Raw genomic sequence first — 17,577 nt, 5'->3', positions numbered from 1 at the left:
CTGTGGTGTCCCCCTGTCCCCAAAGTATTCAGAAAGAGCTTCCTCCCCCCCAAACACAGCCCAGGCACTGCACGGATGTGTCCCCAGCTGTCCAGATGTTGCAGGAATTGCCCAGGCCTTGAAAATCGGCACTAAAATACTGTCCCAGGCTGCTCAGATGCTGCCCAGATGTCTCCCTGCATGAGCAGATGTTGCTCTGGGGTAACCAGAGCATTCCCAGGAATGCCCATTTGTTGCTCTGGGTGCCCAGATGTTGCTCAGGATACACAGATGCCACCCAGGATGCCCAGATGTTGCCATGGATGCCCCAATGTTCCCTCAGCATAATCCAATATCCCCCAGGATACCCAGATGCTGCCCCAAGGGTCCAGACGTCACCCCAGGATACTCAGGGATCACTCAAGGTGCCCAGATGTTGCTCCAGTCTGCCTTGGATCACCCCTGGAGGCCCAACTGCACCGCTGCAGCCCTGGCGCTGGGGAAAGTCACCTCCTCTTCCTGTCCTGTAGCTCCTGGTCCCCACAGCCCAGCCAGGCCTGGGATGGCCTCCCTGTTCCCCTGGACACTCTGGGTTTTTGGGAGAAGCCTGCAGTCACCCATCCATTCCTGCCCCACCCACCCTCAGTGGTGGCTGTGGGAAAACTGCAACCAGGGACAGAGCGAGAGGAAACGGCCCCAAGCTGTGCCAGGGCAGGGTCAGGTTGGACTTCAGGAGGGATTTCGCCATGGAAAGGGTGGTCAGGCACTGGAAGGGGCTGCCCAGGGAGGTGTTGGAGTCCCCATCCCTGGCAGTACCCAAAAACAATTGGACGTGGGGCTCAGGGCTCTGGGCTGGCGACAAGGTGGGGATCGGGCACAGGGTGCACTCGACGATCCTGGGGGTCTTTTAGGTCCTATCCTAAACGATTCTGGGATCTGTGGCTGCAAACACACACACGTGGGGCTCTGGGACTGGCACCTCCCAGCTCATGCTGCTGCCACTCCCTGGGTGTGCCACCAGTGGGGACAGTCACCCGGAGGTCCCAGCACCCGCGTGTGGCCCCTCAGCCCGGTGCCACCGGGCCCATGAGCTGGGGACAGAGCCGGCACGGCAGGACTGCGTCCCCCAGGTGTGCTGGCAGAGGGGGTGCTCCGGGTCCCCACTGGCTCTGCCAGGGGTGGCGCTGGCAACCGTGGCCCCCGGGCACACTGGGGCTCCCTGGTGGTGACCGACGTGTCCCCTGGGCAGGCGGACTCCCGGTCCGTCCCGGGACGGACCGGCCCTTCGGACAGAGCGGGACCCACGGTACAGAACGAATGCCCGGCTGCGCGTCGGGACTCCGGCCCGCTCCCGGTGCTGAGGGACCGCGGTGCAGAACGAGCCCCGTGTAGCCCGGTCCCACCCCGGAGCAGCCCCGGCCGCCCCCCGGCAGCCGCCGCTCGCCCCGGGCCGGCACAAACGGTTAACAGCGCCGGGGCTGCGATGTGGCTCCTCCCGGTCCCTCCCCGCGGCCGGCCCCGGTCACGGCCCGGCCGCCAAGCCCCAGTCCAGCCCCAGCCCAGCCCCGACCTCCGCCACCGCCCAGCCCGGTTACACCGGCCGGGGGCACCGGGAGTACCGGGAGCAACAGAACTACCCGGGGCACCGGGAGCACCGGGGGTACCTGGAGCACCAAGAGCTCCGGAGTCCCGGGAACACCGGGAGTACCGGCGGTACCGGCGGTACCGGGGGTCCCGCGTCATGATCTGCGGCAGGAAGGCGCGTCCCGCCGCCGAGCAGCTCCGCGCCCCGTCGGACGGTGCCGGTGGTTCCCGCCGGCCCGGGAGAGCCCTGAAGAAAATGGGTGAGTTCGGGGGAAACGGGGCAGAAACTCCGGCAGGGCTGTGCCAGAGGGGTCCGGGAGGGATCTCCGTGGCTGGGAAGTCCCCGAAGTGGGTGGGGACCCTTGTGGCAGGAATAGGTCCCCATGGCAGGGTGGGGGCCCCCATGACAGAGATGGGTCCCCAGGGACAGAAGGGTTCCCCCGGCAGGGAGGGTCCCCGAGGTGGATGGGTGCCCCACAGCAGGGAAGGGTCCCCCTGGATGGGAGGGGTCCCCAAGGTCACCCCAGAGTAGCTGTGCATCGCCCCAGCCATTGGGGGGACAGCGGGGGTCGGGGTTTGGCCACGTCACAGGTGACAGGAGCCCCCTTGCTCAGGGTGTTTATTGCCTCCAGGGTTCAGGTCCCACTCCCCGGACCCTCCCCAACACCCTGCCTCAGTTTCCCCACCCAGGGGTGCTGTCCATGGAGCTGCTGGCACACAAGGTTCACTAATCCAGGCAAGGGGCAGTGGGTGCCTGGCAAGGTCAGGGTGCATCCCTGGGAGTGGCCGGCCCAATCCGGAGTGGGAGCAGTGGGAAGGGCCAGGTCTGGCCTTGTGCCCCACGGCTTTGGGCACAGGGCTGTGTGCCTGGAGCTGCTGCAGCTCCGTGTGTCCGTGTCTGTGTGTCCCTGTGTCCCTGTTTCTGTGTGTCCTTGCACCAGTGCATCCATGCATCCATCTGTCCTGTACCTCTATATCCATACATCCGTGTGTCCATGTGTCCACATGTCCATCTGTCCCTGCATCCACGTGTCCGTACATCCTGGCGCCTGTATGTCCGTGCATCCCTGTGTCTTGGAGCACCCCTGTGTCCATGCACAACATGTGTCTGCCTGTCCATGCATCCATGCTTGTGGATCCAGGTGTCCGTGTGTCCTCGCAGCAGTGCGTCTGTGCACCTGTGCATCCGTACATCCCTGCATCCATGTCTCCATGCATCCATACATCCCTGCATCCGTGTATCAGTGCATCCCTATGTCCACGTGACCTGTGACTGAGCATGTGTATCCATGCATCCGTGTGTCCATGTGCCTGCATCCAGGCACCTGTGCATCCATCTACCTGAATATCCGTGTGTCCGTGCGTCCCTGCATCCGTGTGTCCATGCGTCCCTGCATCTCTATGTCCATGCATCCATAAGTCCCTGTACCTGAGCATCCATGTGCACCTGTGCATCCACACACCTGTGCCCCTGTGTCTGACAATCTGTGTGTCCATCCCTGTGCCCGTGGACCTGTATCCATACATCCATCATCCCTATGCTCGTGCATTCACGTGTCCATACCTGCCCTCCATCCTGCACCTCGGGCAGGATGTGACCCACGCAGGAGGTGGTGGCAGCTGGTGGCTGCATCCCCGAGGCCATGGCTGGCTCAGGATGTCCCTGTGAGCCCCAAAACCACCCTTTCCCAGCCCAGGAGTGGAATCTCCGTCCAGAGCAGGACATGGCCGCTGGGGATGTTAGGAATGGCTGCCAAAACAAAAAGGGAGGAAATAACCACTCCATGAATGGCTGAGGCGTGGGCCCGCGAGTCCCCCGAGTCCATCCCGTCATTGTTCCCAGCCTGAGCTCCCCTGCTGGCACCGTCCTGGCACTGTCCATGCAGGATCCGGACGGCTTTGCTGGGATTTAGCAGCTGGGCTGTGTCACTGCTGTGTCCTGTCCCCCTTGGACAGCCACACAGTGCTCCAAAGGGGCCCAAGGGCAGTGGCTTGTCCTGTCTGTCCTCTCCTGCCTGTCCCATCCCATTCCAACCTATTCCTGCCTCATCCCATCTGTCCCATCACATCCCATCCTGCCCTGTCTGCCCTGTCCTATGGTGTTCTATCCTGACCTGTTCCATCCCATCCCATACAATCCTGCCCCATCCCAATCTGTTTGTCCCACCCCATCCCATCTGCTCTGACCCATCCCATCTGCCCCATCTTGTCCCTGCCTGCCCTGTCCCATCCTGTCCTGTCATGTTTGTCCTGCCCACTCTGTCCCATCCAGTCCAGTCTACCCTACCCCATCCTGTCCAATCCTACTTGTCCCATCTTGTCTCATCTGCACTGTCACATTGTGTCATTCATGTCCCATCCCATCCCATCCCATCCCATCCGCCTCTCCTGTCTATCTCACCCTGTCCTGTCCCATCCCTCCATCCTGTCCCATGCCATGCTGTGTTGTTCTGTCCCATTGTGTCTGTCCCATTCAATCCCATCCCATCCCATCCCATCCAATCCCATCCCATCCCATCCCATCCCATCCCATCCCATCCCACTGCATCACATCTGTCCTGCCCCATTTATCCCGTGCCATCCCACAGGATACAGACGTGCACACAGGTGTGCACCAACCCCCCCCTCCCAACCCATACTCCCAGTACCCCCCTAGAACTTCCAGTGCCTCCCAGACTCCCCCAGTAGCCCAAGGCTGGTCCCTGCAGGTCTGACGGAGGATGAGGACGTCCAGCGGATGCTCCGGGGGTCCCTGCTCTGGAAGGTCAAGGCCAGGGGGGGCTCCAGGGAGCGGCTGTTCCGCCTGCAGGAGGACGGGGTGACCGTCTGCTTCGAGGGACGCTTCGGGCGCTCCCGCTCCCCCCAGAGCTGTGAGTGCTGGGACTGTCCCATGGGGGCTGGGGGACACCGGGACACATCCTGCACCAGCATGACTGCAGGGAGGGCCAGGACCCGGGCAGTGCCCCAAGCCCACCCCTAAAGCCCTACCAAGAACCTAGAGCCCTACCCAGACCCCCACCTGGCACCCAGATCCCAATCCAGGACCTAGTCCACAGCCTTGGACCTGGACTCCCGCACAGAATCCAGACACCATGTGAGACCCAGATCCCAGTCCAGGAACTCCATCTGGAACCCAGACCCTACCCCAGGACCTGGACCCCCACCCAGAACCCAGACCCATTCCCACCATCCAGAACCCCACCTGGAGCCCAGACCCTACCCCAGGACCTGGATCCCCACCCCGAACCCAGACCCCACCTGAGTTCCAGACCCCAACCCAAGACCCAGACCACAGCCCAGGACCCAAATCCCCCAGTGAGAACCAGACCCCACATGGGCCACGGAACTCCACAATCCAGACTTGGCTCAGACCTCCATCTGTGACCCAGATTCCTGCCTGGATCCCCACCTGTGACCTGGACCCCAGATCCCCACCCAGGACCCAGACATCCCCCAGCACTCAGACCCCAGTCCAGGACCTGCACCCCAAGCCTGGGATCCAGACCCAGACCTATGAATCCAGTCCACAATATGGACCCCCACCCAATACCTGAACTCCAACCCACTTCACCTAGTGGCTCCCAGAGCCTTCCAAAACTTTCCAGGGCCTCCCAGTACACCCCATGCAAGAGCCCCCACCCGTCCCCGTGCCCCCTGGGCTCAGCACAAGGTCCCGTCTCCATCCCGGCCAGACTCTGTCCCCCTCCCCGGCATCACCCGTCTCTTTCCACCCTCTTGCCTGGGATGGGTGCCTGGAGCTGGCACCGCTGCAAGGCGGCTCCATCCCCTGGCAGCGTCCCCGTCCCCATCCCCGCAGGGGCAGCGGCCGCGGTTCCTGTCTCGCCTGGGATTAGCGGGTTAAGCCCGGCTGCGGCACCGACAGGAGCCGAGCCCTGTGCCCTGGGGCGCCGCGGGGGTGTCCATCAGCAGCCAGGGTGTCTTGCAGGATGCTGGCGGGTGGGTGACCCGCCGAGGGAGCACGTCCATCGTCCCTCCCCACCCCCGCGCGTGTCCCCGCAGTCTCGGTGGCGCACATCGAGGCGGTGCGCGAGGGTCGCCAGTCGGAGGGGCTGCGCAAGCACGGGGCCGCCTTCCCCGAGCGCCACTGCTTCACCCTCGCCTTCAAGGGCCGCCGCAAGAACCTCGACCTGGCCGCCCGCGGCGAGGAGGACGCCCGGCACTGGGTGCAGGGGCTCACCAAGCTGATGGGGCGGCTGCAGGCCATGAGCCAGATGGAGAAGCTCGATCAGTATCCTTTGAGGGAGCTCTGGGGGCTTGGGGACAGGCTGGGGACAGCTGTGGGTGACACCAGGTGGTTTCCTTACCCCGGTGCAGTTGGATCCATGGGGTCCTGCAGCGAGCAGACAGGAACAAGGACAACAAGATGTCCTTCCGGGAGGTGAAGAGCATGCTGAGGATGCTCAACATCGACATGGACGATGTCTACGCCTCCAAGCTCTTCAAGGTACCGGTCCTGTTCTGCACCACCCACACTGCTGTCACGGAGAGGGAATCACTGGCTCCTTCTCTGCCTTCCCCAGCACAGAGAACTGACAAACTCCCCACACCCAAAGCCACCCATGGCGATCAATGGTTGGGTCCCATCGGGAGCACGTGGTGGAGTGGGGTGAGGTGGGGTGAGCTGTCCCAGCCACTCTTCCGTGTGTCCCCAAGGTGTGATGTTTCTCCCCCATGGAGAGCTGTCCCTCTGGGCATCTCCAAAGGTCCCTTTCCACCTGAAACTGAGGCACGGAGCTCGGCTCTGCTCCATCCTGCAGTGGAGGGTCAGAGGGCTCTGGGTGGGGGAACAAAGGGGCCATGCCAGTAGCTAAGCCCCCCAAACTCATCACACACATCACCAACTCCAAGGGACAGGCAGAACAGGGCAGGGGGTGGCTGTACCCTGTCCACACGGGGAGGGGACGGTCCCTGAGCTTGGGCTGTGTCCCATCAGGAGTGTGACCACTCGGGCAACGAGCGGCTGGAGGGCCGAGAGCTGGAGCTGTTCTGCCGGCGGCTGCTGCGGCGGCCGGAGCTGGAGGAGCTTTTTGGGTGCTACTCAGGCGAGGACCGGGTCCTGTCAGCCGAGGAGCTGCAGGATTTCCTGCGGGATCAGGGCGAGGACTCCAGCCTGAGCCAGGCCCGTGCCATCATCTGCACCTACGAGCTCAACGAGAAGGGTACGGCTGAGGGTGTGGGATAACGGGATGGGCACTGCCGGAGCCACAGGAGGGCATGGGTGGGGTAGGGATGGGGCTCTGATTGGTGGTGTCACCCCCCAAACTGGTATGGGGTCCTCCAAGGCTTGTCCCGGGGTCCATTCCCAGAGTGCCCCCAGTGTCAGCCATCCAACACACGGCCTGGTGGATGCGACACTGTGGGACAGTGGATGTGAAGGTGCGGGTGGACAGCAGGTGGCCATCCATGTCTCATGGGCGATGTGATGCCAGCTCGTATGATGTGACACTGCTGAGGGACTTCTGTCTTCCTCAGGTCCCACCATGGCAGATCCAGGGCGAGCATAGCACTAGGAGGACAGGGGACATCATGGTGGGGACAAAGGACCTCTGTGTCTTTAGGGTGTCACAATAGTACCCTTAAGGTAGATGTGGCGCTAGGAGGGGGGGACATCAGGTGGGAGATGGGACACAAAGGGCACCTCCACATCCCCTGGGTGCCACAGTGCCAGGTCTGGGGGTGAACATGGCACCGCTGGGACCTCCGAGTGGGGAAAGCCCCCAGGGCGCCACCCTGCCAGCACCATGTGACACCTGGCACCGTGTCCCACAGCCAAGCAGCAGGAGTTGCTGATGCTGGATGGCTTCATGATGTACCTGCTCTCTGCTGCCGGGGACATCCTCAACCAGGAGCACACCAAGGTGCACCAGGACATGAGCCAGCCCCTGAGCCACTACTTCATCTCCTCCTCCCACAACACCTACCTGACCCGCAACCAGATCGGCGGCACCAGCAGCACCGAAGCCTACGTCAGGTGGGTGTCCCCGGTCCCCGTGGAGCCCCAGAAGGTCCCGTGGCTCGAGGGTGACAGGGACCCCCATGGTGACGGTGTGCTGGCAGGGCGCTGAGGGCAGGGTGCCGCTGTGTGGAGCTGGACTGCTGGGAGGGCTCCGACGGGGAACCTGTCGTCTACCACGGCCACACTCTCACCTCCAAAATCCTCTTCCGCGACGTCATCGAGAGCATCCGCGACTCCGCCTTCGAGGTGAGGCGGGGCCGGCAGCCCTGGGTGGGGCACTGGGTGTTGGGTGCGGGGTGCTGACCGCTGCCCGTGCCCACGGCCAGAAATCCCCCTACCCCGTCATCCTGTCCCTGGAGAACCACTGCGGGCTGGAGCAGCAGGCCACCATGGCCCGGCACATGAAGGCCATCCTGGGGGACAAGCTGCTGACTCAGCCCCTGCAGGGGCAGGACCCCCACGATCTGCCCTCACCAGAGGTAAGGCCACCTGCGCGCCCACCGTGGTGTCCCCATGTCCCCTCCAAGCCCTTAGCTCGGCCCTGCCTCCTGTAGCAGCTGAAGGAAAAGATCCTGGTGAAGGGCAAGAAGCTGCCAGAGCTGTGGCAGGAGCCCCAGGGTGTCACCTCCCTTCTGGACCCCAAGGAGGAGGAAGAGGAAGAGGAGGAAGAAGAAGAGGAGGAGAAGGTGCAGGAGAGAAGCCCCCGGCGGGTAAGAGACTTCCCCAGGGATGTGGTGCTGGGGGACCACGGCATCCTGGTGGCCCTGATGGATCAGAGCATCCTGGTGGTGCTGGGGGACCGCAGCGTCCTGGCACTGTCCCAGCATCCCCCTGTGCAGCCCTGCTCTCTCCTCTTTCAGTCGCTGCAGTCGCTGCAGGAGATCAAACCTCTGCAGGTGGGCCATGGGATGGAGCTGGGGTGGCCGATGGGGCAGGTGACATGGGGGTGGTGAGTGGCTGTCACTGCTGGGAAGAGGGGACCAAGCTTGGGGACCCCTCAGCTGTGCCTCCCTCTTCCCCTTGGGCTGGGTGGCCTGTTTGTGGGGTTTCCAACACTTGGATGTCTCTGTCACTGCAAGTTCTCCATCATGTTGGGCCTCCATCACATCCAGGGTGACCTGTTGGGGTCTCCATCACTCTGGGGTTTCTGTCACCTCAAGTATTCCATCATCTCAGGGTGCCCATCACCTCAGGTTCTCCAGTACTTTGGGGTTTCCCTCACCTTGGGGTCTCTAGCATCTTGGGCTGTCCATCCTCTTGGGTTCTCCATGACTTCAGGTTCTCAACCAGCTTGGGTTCCCCACCAGCCCCATGTTCCATTGCCTCAGGTTCTGCTCCACCTCGGGGTCTCCGTTGCTTCAGGATCTCCCCTACTTTGAGGGTCTCCATGGCCTTGGGGGTCTCAGCACTCAGCACTAGCAGGGGAGGGGGGTCTGTAGACCCTCGGGCAGGCAGGTGGCCACTGGGGCCAGGGTGTCCCTGATGCCACGGTGGCTCCCACAGGCCAAGGACACGTCGCAGGTGTCCCCGGAGCTGTCGGCGTTGGTGGTGTACTGCCAGGCTGTCCCCTTCCCCGGGCTGGCCCAGGCCCTGCGCCACCCCCAGCCCTGCCAGATGTCCTCCTTCAGCGAGAGGAAGGCACGCAAGCTCATCAAGGAGGCGGGTGAGGGCCACCAGATGGGGACAGGGATGGGGACAGGGTGGCTCCATGCTCCTGATGACACTGGGATGCAGGAGGGGCTGAGAATGGTGGGCTCTGTCTCTGGGGTGGCTCCATGGGTGGTGGTCAGGGCAGCCCTGGATGGGGGACGCTGGGCTCTGCTGGCAGGGTCTGGGGCCAGAGGCCAGGGCTGGGGTCACACGACCAGGACCAAGGTCTGGGACCACGGTTTAGGATGTGGCATCTGGGTCCAGGGCCGGGGCTGGGAATAAGGTCTGGGTCAGAGTCCAGGGACTGAGGTCTGGGGTCAAGGTCTAGGACTGGGGGTAAGGGTCAGAATCTGAGGTCAGGGCCTGAGATTAACATCTGAGTCAGTGTTCAGGGTCTGGGGTCCAGGATCAGTGTCTGGGGCCAGGGTCAATGTCTGGGGTCAAGGACTGGAATTAGGATCTGGGTCGGGGCATAAGCTTGGGAGTTTTGGAGTCTGAGGTCCAGGGATCAGAGTCAAAATCTGGGGTCAGGGTCTGGGTTCCATGGTCAAGGTCCAGGGTCAGGGGTCTAAAGTCAAGGTGTGGGGTCAAGGTCAGGATCCAGGGTCAGAGGTTTGGGGTCAGGGGTCCAAGCTCAAGGTCCAGGGTTGGGGTCTGAACCCCAGGGTCTGGTTTCAGGGCCTGGGTCACATTTCAGGCTCAGGGTCCACCCAGCTGGGCAGGCTCTGTCCATGTCCCTGGGCCCCCCAGCAGCACCCGAGGGTGCAGTGGCCCCTCTGAGCCGTGTCCCCCACCCAGGCCCGGCGCTGGTCCGGTACAACGCCCGCCAGCTCAGCCGCGTGTACCCGCTGGGGCTCAAGATGAACTCCGCCAACTACAACCCCCAGGAGATGTGGAACGCTGGCTGCCAGCTGGGTGAGACCCCCAGAGCCCCCCATGGCCTGGCACCCACCCCCAGAGCCAGCACCCACCCTGACACCCCGTCCCGCTGCCCCCACAGTGGCCCTCAACTTCCAGACGCCGGGGTATGAGATGGACCTGAACACCGGGCGCTTCCTGCCCAACGGGCGCTGTGGTTACGTCCTGAAGCCCCTCTGCCTGCGCAGCCCCCCCGGAGAGGGGTCCCGGCGCCTGGCGCTGCACATCAGGGTGAGGACAGCCCACGGGCCTGCCCCCATGCCCGGCTGGGTGCCACCCACGTCCCTGCTGGGTCACAACTATGACATTCCAATGCCCGGCCAGGTGCCACTCCCATCTTTCCCCAGGTGACACCAGCCCCACTCCCAGCCAGGTGCCACCCATGTCCCCTCAGGGTGATTGATGCCAAGCCCATGTCCAGCCCGGTGCCACTCACACACCTTCTCCTGGGTGCCACCAACCTCTCTTTTGCTGGGGACACTGACCTCCCCTCACATCTGCCTGGGTACCACCCATGTCTCTACTCCTGGGTGACACCAACCCTGTCCCCAAATCCACCTGGTATCAGCCATGTCCCTTCTCTGAGATGACATCAGCCACCTCCCTCCTCCCCGCCCCGTCCCCAATCCCAGCCAAGTGGCACCCGCATCCCTTCTTGTGGGGACCCAGGGACATGCCACTCATGTTCCTTCTCCTGGCTGGTACCAACTACCTCCCTCCTCTTCACCCCATCCCCACTCCTGGCTGAGTGCCACCTGCTGCCTTCTGGGGACACCAGCCCTGTCCCCACACCCAGCCATGTGCCACCTACGTCCCTTCTCCTGGATGGCACCAGCCCCCTCCCTCCTCCTCACCCCATCCATGCTCCTGACTGTGTGTCACCCATGACACTTCTGGGTGACACCAACCCTGTCCCCCAAATCCAGCTGGTGTCAGCCACTGGGTGGCATCAGCCACCTCCCTCCCTTTCACCGTGTACCCAGCCCCAGCCAAGTGCCACCCACATCCCTTCTCCTGGGGGCACCAGTCCTTTCCCCACACCCAGGTCCCCCTGGGCCCCGTGGTCCCCATCCCCTGGTCCCCAGCTCCCTGTGCCACAGGTGATCACAGCACAGCAGCTGCCCAAGCTGAACAGGGACAAGGGCAGCTCCATCGTGGATCCCTTTGTGCGTGTGGAGATCCACGGGATCCCGGCCGACTGTGCCAAGCAACAAACCCACCACAAGCTCAACAACGGTGAGTGCTGGCACCTGGGCACCCCTGGGGACACCCCTGGGGACACCCCTGGGGACACCCCTGGGCACCTGGACCCATGGGGACACTCCAGGGCACCCTGATCCCCGTGAGGGACAGTCCCTTGGGTACCCAGACCCAGCACTCACTGCCAGCTGAACCAGTGCCCAGGACACCCCAGTGCCCTCTGTGCACCCAATGCCCCCTCCCCAGCACTGCCTGATCCCCACCAGTGGCAGGGTCCATCATGTCCCAGTCCTTCCCGGTGCTGCTCCCTTATGGCCTCCAGTATACCCAGCCCAAGCCCAGTGTGATGCCCACCCTCCCAAGTATCCACAGCCCCAGTATGACCCCCGTTCCCCCAGCTTACCCCGCCATGGCCCCAGTGTTACTCCCGTTCTCCCAGTATAGCCCAGCCCAACCCCAGTGTAACCGCCATTCCTCCAGTATATCCCATCAGAGTCCCAGTATGATCCCATCCCTCCAGTATACTCCACCACAGTCACTGTACAACCCCCATTCTCCCAGTATAGCCCAGTCCAGCACCAATATGGTCCCATTTCCCCCAGTATACCCCATCATGGCTCCAGTATGACCCCTATTCCCCCAGTATGACCCCTGTTCCCCCACTACACCCCACTGCAGGCACAGTAGGACCCCTTTTCCCCAGCACACCCCATTGTGGCCCCAGCATGTCTCCTGTTCCCCTACTGTGACCCCCATTCCCCCAGTATACTCCACCACAGCTCCAGTATGACCCCCTTTTCCCCAGCACACCCCATTGTGGCCCCAGTATCACCCCCACTCCCCCAGCCTGCCCCAGCCCCCACATCCCCCAGTGCAGGACAGCAGCTCAGCCAGGGCAGGGGCAGTGCACAGGGGGGTCCTGCTGGGCCCTGCGGGGCACTGGGTGGCCCTGGTGGCCCCAGTATCCCTGGTGGCAGCACTGGGGACCACGCCGGTCCCTGCAGGGTGGGGCACTGCCCCAGCATCAGCACGGGGGGGTCCCCGCAGGGTGGTGGTAGCCCCAGTAGCAGTACGGAGGGTCCCTGGTCCCCGCAGGGTGGTGCTGGCCCCAGTAGCAGTACGGAGGGTCCCTGGTCCCCGCAGGGTGGTGCTGGCCCCAGTAGCAGTACGGAGGGTCCCTGGTCCCCGCAGGGCGGGTGCTGGTCCCGGTGGCCGCACCCACCCCCCGCCGGTGCCGCAGGTTTCAACCCGCGCTGGGAGGAGACGCTGCGGTTCCAGGTGCGGGTGCCCGAGCTGGCGCTGGTGCGCTTCGTGGTGGAGGACTACGACAGCACCTCCTGCAACGACTTCGTGGGGCAGTTCACGCTGCCGCTGCCCAGCATGCGCCAAGGTGGGTGCGGGTGCCACCCCGCTGCCCTCCGGGGACGGGGACAGCCCCCTGCCACCCGCTGAGCCCCCCTCTGTCCCCAGGGTACCGCCACATCCACCTGCTCTCCAAGGACGGCGCGTCCCTGTCCCCCGCCACGCTCTTTGTGCACGTTCGATGCAAGAGCCTGTGAGGTGCCCACAGGAGGGACATCCTCGTGTCCCCAAGGTGCCCATGGGAGGGACATCGTGTCTCCGTGCAGGGGACAACAGGCTCCTCCATGGATGGGCACGCTGCGTGGGGACAGTCTGGGGACACCCCTCACCTGTCTGTGCTGACAGCAGGGCTGGGAGGACCCAAAGGGGTGGGGGCTCCCCTCCCTGTTCCCCAGTGCCACCCAATCTGCTGGTGCCCTGCTCCTCCCCTCCTTGAGGGGACAGAGATGCTGTGACAACCAGGATGGGTTCATTGGCCCAATGACAGCCCAGCACAGCCCCACAGGGGTGACATGGGTGACAGCAACCCCCAAATGTCACCAGTCCTGGCCATGCTTGATCTCAGCCCCTCTCTTGGGGTGCAAGGACGGTGCCATCGCCATGGAGTCCCTGAGGGGACCCTGCCACCCCACACACTCCATTGTGCCCGGGTGGGGACACATTCCCGACCTCTGCCCTGGTACCAGCAACAGTCACAGATTTACACCCTGGGATCAAGCCAGTCGAATAAAGGTTTTATTTTAACAGAGCCTGTCCCAGTGTCCCTGTCACGCCCCAGGGCCCATCGTGGGTGGATCAGGGCTGAACTCACCCCCAAACCAGTGGTGCCCTGGGGAGCTGCCAAGCACCCATGGGTGCTGCACCCATGGAAGCTGGGGGGATTCATTGGAGCAGCCCTCAAACCTGCCATGGGGACAGGGGAAGGATCCCACTGGGTGTCCCCCACCCGCACCCAGCCTTCCCTAGCCCAGGACAGCAGGGACACAGGAGGGGACACAGAGGTACTTGCATAGGTGACACAGGACCCCAAGCAGGGGGGGATGTGATGGCACTGCCAGGGGGGATGTGATGGGCTCCTGGTCCCCACCGAGGCCCCACAGGTCCAGGCTGGGGTGGGCACAGGCTCTCAGGGTCCTTGGTGCCGTGGGGTGTGACAGGGACACGCAGGGACAGGGAGGCGTGGGAGTGCATAGACGGGGTCTTGGCCTTGGTGTGCAGCTTTGGAAACCTTTGGCTGGGCAGGCAGGAGAATCTCGGAGCTCTGGGTGGACAAGGTTCATGGCATGGCAGGAGGCTGTCCGGGCACTCCTTTCCCAAAAGATCTCGATGGGATGAAGGTTTTCCATGAAAACGTTTCCTTTATCTCGGCGGATCCCACGGCACGAGGTGACAGCGGGAGCTGGTGGTGGAGGCACCGGGGTGGGTGGGGAGGCTGAAGCTCCGGGGTGATGCTGTATCCGTATTTCCATGCTTCCAGAGAAAAGCAGCTGAGCAGAGAGGCTGGAAGTGTGGCAGGGGCAATGGAGCATCTGCCGGTGCCCGCAGCCCCACGGGGGAGGCTGAGGGGAAGGAGCCCCAGGAGTCCCAGCAGAGCGGGGTGTGCCAGACACGCTCCGGAGCCGAATGCCCCCCGGATCTTTGGGCGCTGCTGCTCCTCGGTTCAGCACTCGCCCCGTTGAGCAGGAAGGGTTGGAGTCTCCGTGGCTGGGCAGGAGATGGGACAAGGCATCGCTTGCACAAATAGCCCTTGGAAAGAAATCTCGACGTGCTCCCGAGCCCGCGGGGAGGGGCCCTGTTTAACGGAGTCAGGAGCAAACCGGGGGCAAAGAGCCGAGCAGGGGAGAGCCCGACGCACTCTCGGGGCAGGTGGGAGGGTTTGGCCACTGGCCACCACGTCCCAGTGCTCCAGCACGCCGGCGCCGCAGCATCAGCCTCAGCTGTCCCCATGCAGAAAAGTCCCGGTCCAGCGGCCCAGTGGTGACCTTCAGCAGCCGAATGCAACTCATGGCAGTTGGGAACAGGAAAGATTTAAAATATATATAATATATACTTTTATTATTCACCCGTGAAATCCATTATATGCCAATCATGATCTAGTTTCAGCAGTTACATTCCCTTGATCATGTCTTTACGAGGATGCAATTAAACCAAACAAGGAGACGGCTGACGGCAGCGGGGGCGGCGGCTCCAGTCCCCCTCTCCCGGCGCGGGTCCAGCTTTGGCAGAATGGATGAGGGCAGCACCTCGGCAGGCCCGGCTCCTCCACGCTCTCCTGGCAAGGGCTCCCTTACTGCAGCACCAATCCGACCTGGGAGCAATGGAAATGGGAGTCAGGACGTGTCCTCTGCCCCGATCCCAGCTCCGCGTGGATGCAGCTGGGAGGGCTCAGTGCTGTCTGTGTGGGTTTCCCCACTGGTTTTGGGATATTTGAGAGCAGCAAAGCCCTGGGTTTGTGGCTGAATGGGCACATGGGCCCTGCCCAGCTCTGATCTGGGGAGGTGACCAATGCTTGGGGTGTGACAAACCCCATCAGGTTATGAGACAGCCTTGATTCATGAGCCAAAGATGTTTCTGAGCTCATTATGAGTAGAGGGATGGAACACCTCTCCTATGAGCTGGGGTTGTTCAGCCTGGAGAAGGCTGCAGGGAGGCCTCAGAGCCCCTTCCAGTGCCTAAAGGGGCTCCAAGAGGGACTTTGGACAAGGGCCTGGAGTGACAGGACAAGGGGCAATGGCTTCTCACTGCCAGATGGGATATTGGGAAGGAATTCCTCCCTGGGAGGGTGGGCAGGCCCTGGCACAGGATGCCCAGAGCAGCTGTGGCTGCCCCTGGATCCCTGGCAGTGTCTAAGGCCAGGTTGGACGGGGCTTGGAACCACCTGGGACAGTGGAAGGTGTTGCTGCCTGTGACAGGGGTGGAACAAGGTACTCTTTTAAGGTCCCCTCCAACCCAAACCATTTTGTGACTTGGGAGAAGCTGCTTCCCAAGAGCCTGGTCCTGGACATGTCCCTGCACAGGCAGCTGGCACTGCTGTGAACTCTCCAGGATGTGCTGGTGGCTGGTCATGCGCTCTGACCCAGTGGACCCAGAGGCAGCCCCACCACAGGAAGCATTCCCAGCATCAGGCTCTCCCACCCACCAGTGCTCCCAGGGATTGCTGACACCTCCTGGGGACCTCCCGGGGCATCCTAGGAAGCTCAGCAAGTGAGTGAAGCTGTTTTAGGGCACATAGGCTTGTGCCCAGAGACAGACCTGGCTTCACACCAGGGAATCAAAGCCCTGTGACTGCCATCAAGGCATTAATTAGCTGTTAAGGCATTAATTAGCTGTGATGTAGCTGGGCAGATTCTGGTTCTCAAGCACCATCCTCTGCAAGGTGACTGTGGACTGGAGAGACGCTGAATCACGTCTTTGGGGTGGAGGGACAGTAGCAAGCAGGTGCTGCCTCAGAATGGCCCAGGGCAGGCAGAGCGGGCTGCAGCACAGCTCTGGGAGCAGGTCAGTGGGGAACAGGCTGCTGGCCCTCCAGGCTGCTGGCCCTCCAGGCTGCTGGCCCTGGGGACAAATGACATCCTGGGATCCCGTGGCTCAGCCCCCTGCATGTGGTGGCAGAGCTCCTTTGTCACAGGTCCTGCTCCAGCCTGTCTGTTCTCCCCAGAGGGGTGGCTGCTTCTCCCACCCCACCAGGACACACTGGCACCCAGGGCTGTGCAGTGACAGCCGAGTCCTGTGTGCGATCACAGGCAATTGTCACAACCCCCGGTGTCACATCCTTCTGCTGTCTCCTCTGTGCCTGGCCTCCTTCCTCAGAGAGAAGAGGTTGGTGTGAGGGGAAGGACTGAACCTGCACTAGTCCAGGAATAAAATTAGCTTTGGAAGATGAGCGTGGAAGGATTTTCCCCAGGGACACATGCTCTGTGCAGGCACAGGGGGATGGCACAGGGAGCTGACACTGGATTCACCCATCACCGTGTGTGACACTGCGAGGGCACCGGCTGGGCTGGGAATGCCAAGGTGTGGGTGACACCAAACTCATGTCCCCAGGGCTATGGGGATGAGACCCCTCCTCACAGCACTGACCTTCTCTGGTGCCATGCTGGGACACTTCCAATTGTACAGGTAATACTGCAGGTTCCCGTCCCCGATCCCAAACTTCAGCTTCTCCAGGAAGGTTTTGTTTTCCATGAGATCCAGTGCATTGAAGACGTCAAATCCTTTCTGCACAGGGAATACATGAAGCCATCAGTTCCTGCTTTTGTGCTGGGGAGCTTCTCCCACCTGTGAGCAGCCTGGCCCCCTCTCCTGCCCAGCTTTGAACCCCAGAAAAAGGGAAGAGCTCAGCCTTGGTGTCCCCAGCCTCAAACCAGCTACTACAGGACTGTTTGCTGTAGGACATGAGTAACACCCTGAGCTCAGCCCACCATGAGCTGCACGGTTCAGAGCACCTCTGCATCCCTCTCCTGGGTGGCAGATCCTTTAGGATTTGGATTGCTACAGCCCTGGGAACAAGCCCTTCCCACAAACCCAAGGGTGGCGAGCCTGCAGCAAGCTGCCCAGTGAGTTTCCTGGTGAGCTCCTGGTGAGCTGCCCAGTGTCCCACGGTGCCAGCACATCCCTGCCATCCCTCACCGACTTGGCGAGGATGAGCGCGTCACTCATGAGGTCGATGAGAGGCGTCTTGGTGTGAACATTGTAGAAGGAATAAGCAGCTTTCAGGCTCTTGTGAGTCGGGTGGTTCATGATGGTGGAGGGCAGCGTGTAGAAGCTCAGGAAGTCTGTCACCTCTCCCGGGGCACTCTGGAAGGCAGAAGGGACATCACAACATGTCAGGCTGGCATAAAGCCTGGCCAGAGCCTTAGAGGGGCTCTGCCAGTTGGAGTGATGGGTGCAGGGAGACTCAGGGTATC

At 62.5% G+C, this 17,577-nt stretch overlaps 2 protein-coding genes across 3 annotated transcripts in view; one reads left to right on the top strand and one right to left on the bottom strand.

The window, feature by feature from the left end:
* Positions 1-1,019: 1,019 nt before the first annotated feature.
* PLCD3 (phospholipase C delta 3) lies at positions 1,020-13,418 on the top strand. Of its 2 annotated transcripts, XM_048313500.1 has the most exons (17): positions 1,020-1,109; positions 1,229-1,823; positions 4,272-4,433; positions 5,584-5,812; positions 5,899-6,028; positions 6,518-6,743; positions 7,354-7,555; positions 7,642-7,786; positions 7,867-8,019; positions 8,095-8,250; positions 8,401-8,436; positions 9,044-9,203; positions 9,989-10,105; positions 10,191-10,339; positions 11,209-11,344; positions 12,549-12,698; positions 12,779-13,418. In XM_048313500.1, exons 2-17 carry the CDS (start codon positions 1,463-1,465, stop codon positions 12,865-12,867), a joined length of 2,601 nt encoding a protein of 866 aa, XP_048169457.1. In that variant the 5' UTR covers positions 1,020-1,109; positions 1,229-1,462; the 3' UTR covers positions 12,868-13,418. The 2 variants fall into 2 exon arrangements, with proteins under 2 accessions (XP_048169457.1, XP_048169467.1); XM_048313510.1 differs by having other exon boundaries at positions 1,030-1,823; positions 8,098-8,250.
* The window catches only part of NMT1 (N-myristoyltransferase 1), an 18,317-nt gene continuing 14,123 nt past the window's right edge, over positions 13,384-17,577 (bottom strand). The window contains exons 10-12 of the mRNA XM_048313577.1: positions 17,300-17,467; positions 16,751-16,888; positions 13,384-14,978 (exon numbers count right to left, since the gene is read on the bottom strand). Coding sequence (XP_048169534.1) covers positions 14,958-14,978; positions 16,751-16,888; positions 17,300-17,467 — 327 coding nt within the window. The 3' untranslated portion in view covers positions 13,384-14,957. The remainder of the gene's footprint in view (positions 14,979-16,750; positions 16,889-17,299; positions 17,468-17,577) is intronic.

The sequence above is a fragment of the Corvus hawaiiensis genome, chromosome 1 (assembly GCF_020740725.1).
Source record: "Corvus hawaiiensis isolate bCorHaw1 chromosome 1, bCorHaw1.pri.cur, whole genome shotgun sequence".
NCBI classification, from domain to species: Eukaryota; Metazoa; Chordata; class Aves; order Passeriformes; family Corvidae; genus Corvus; species Corvus hawaiiensis.
The sequence above is the reverse complement of the archived record's forward strand: the minus strand, read 5'-3'. Positions and strand labels throughout refer to the sequence as shown.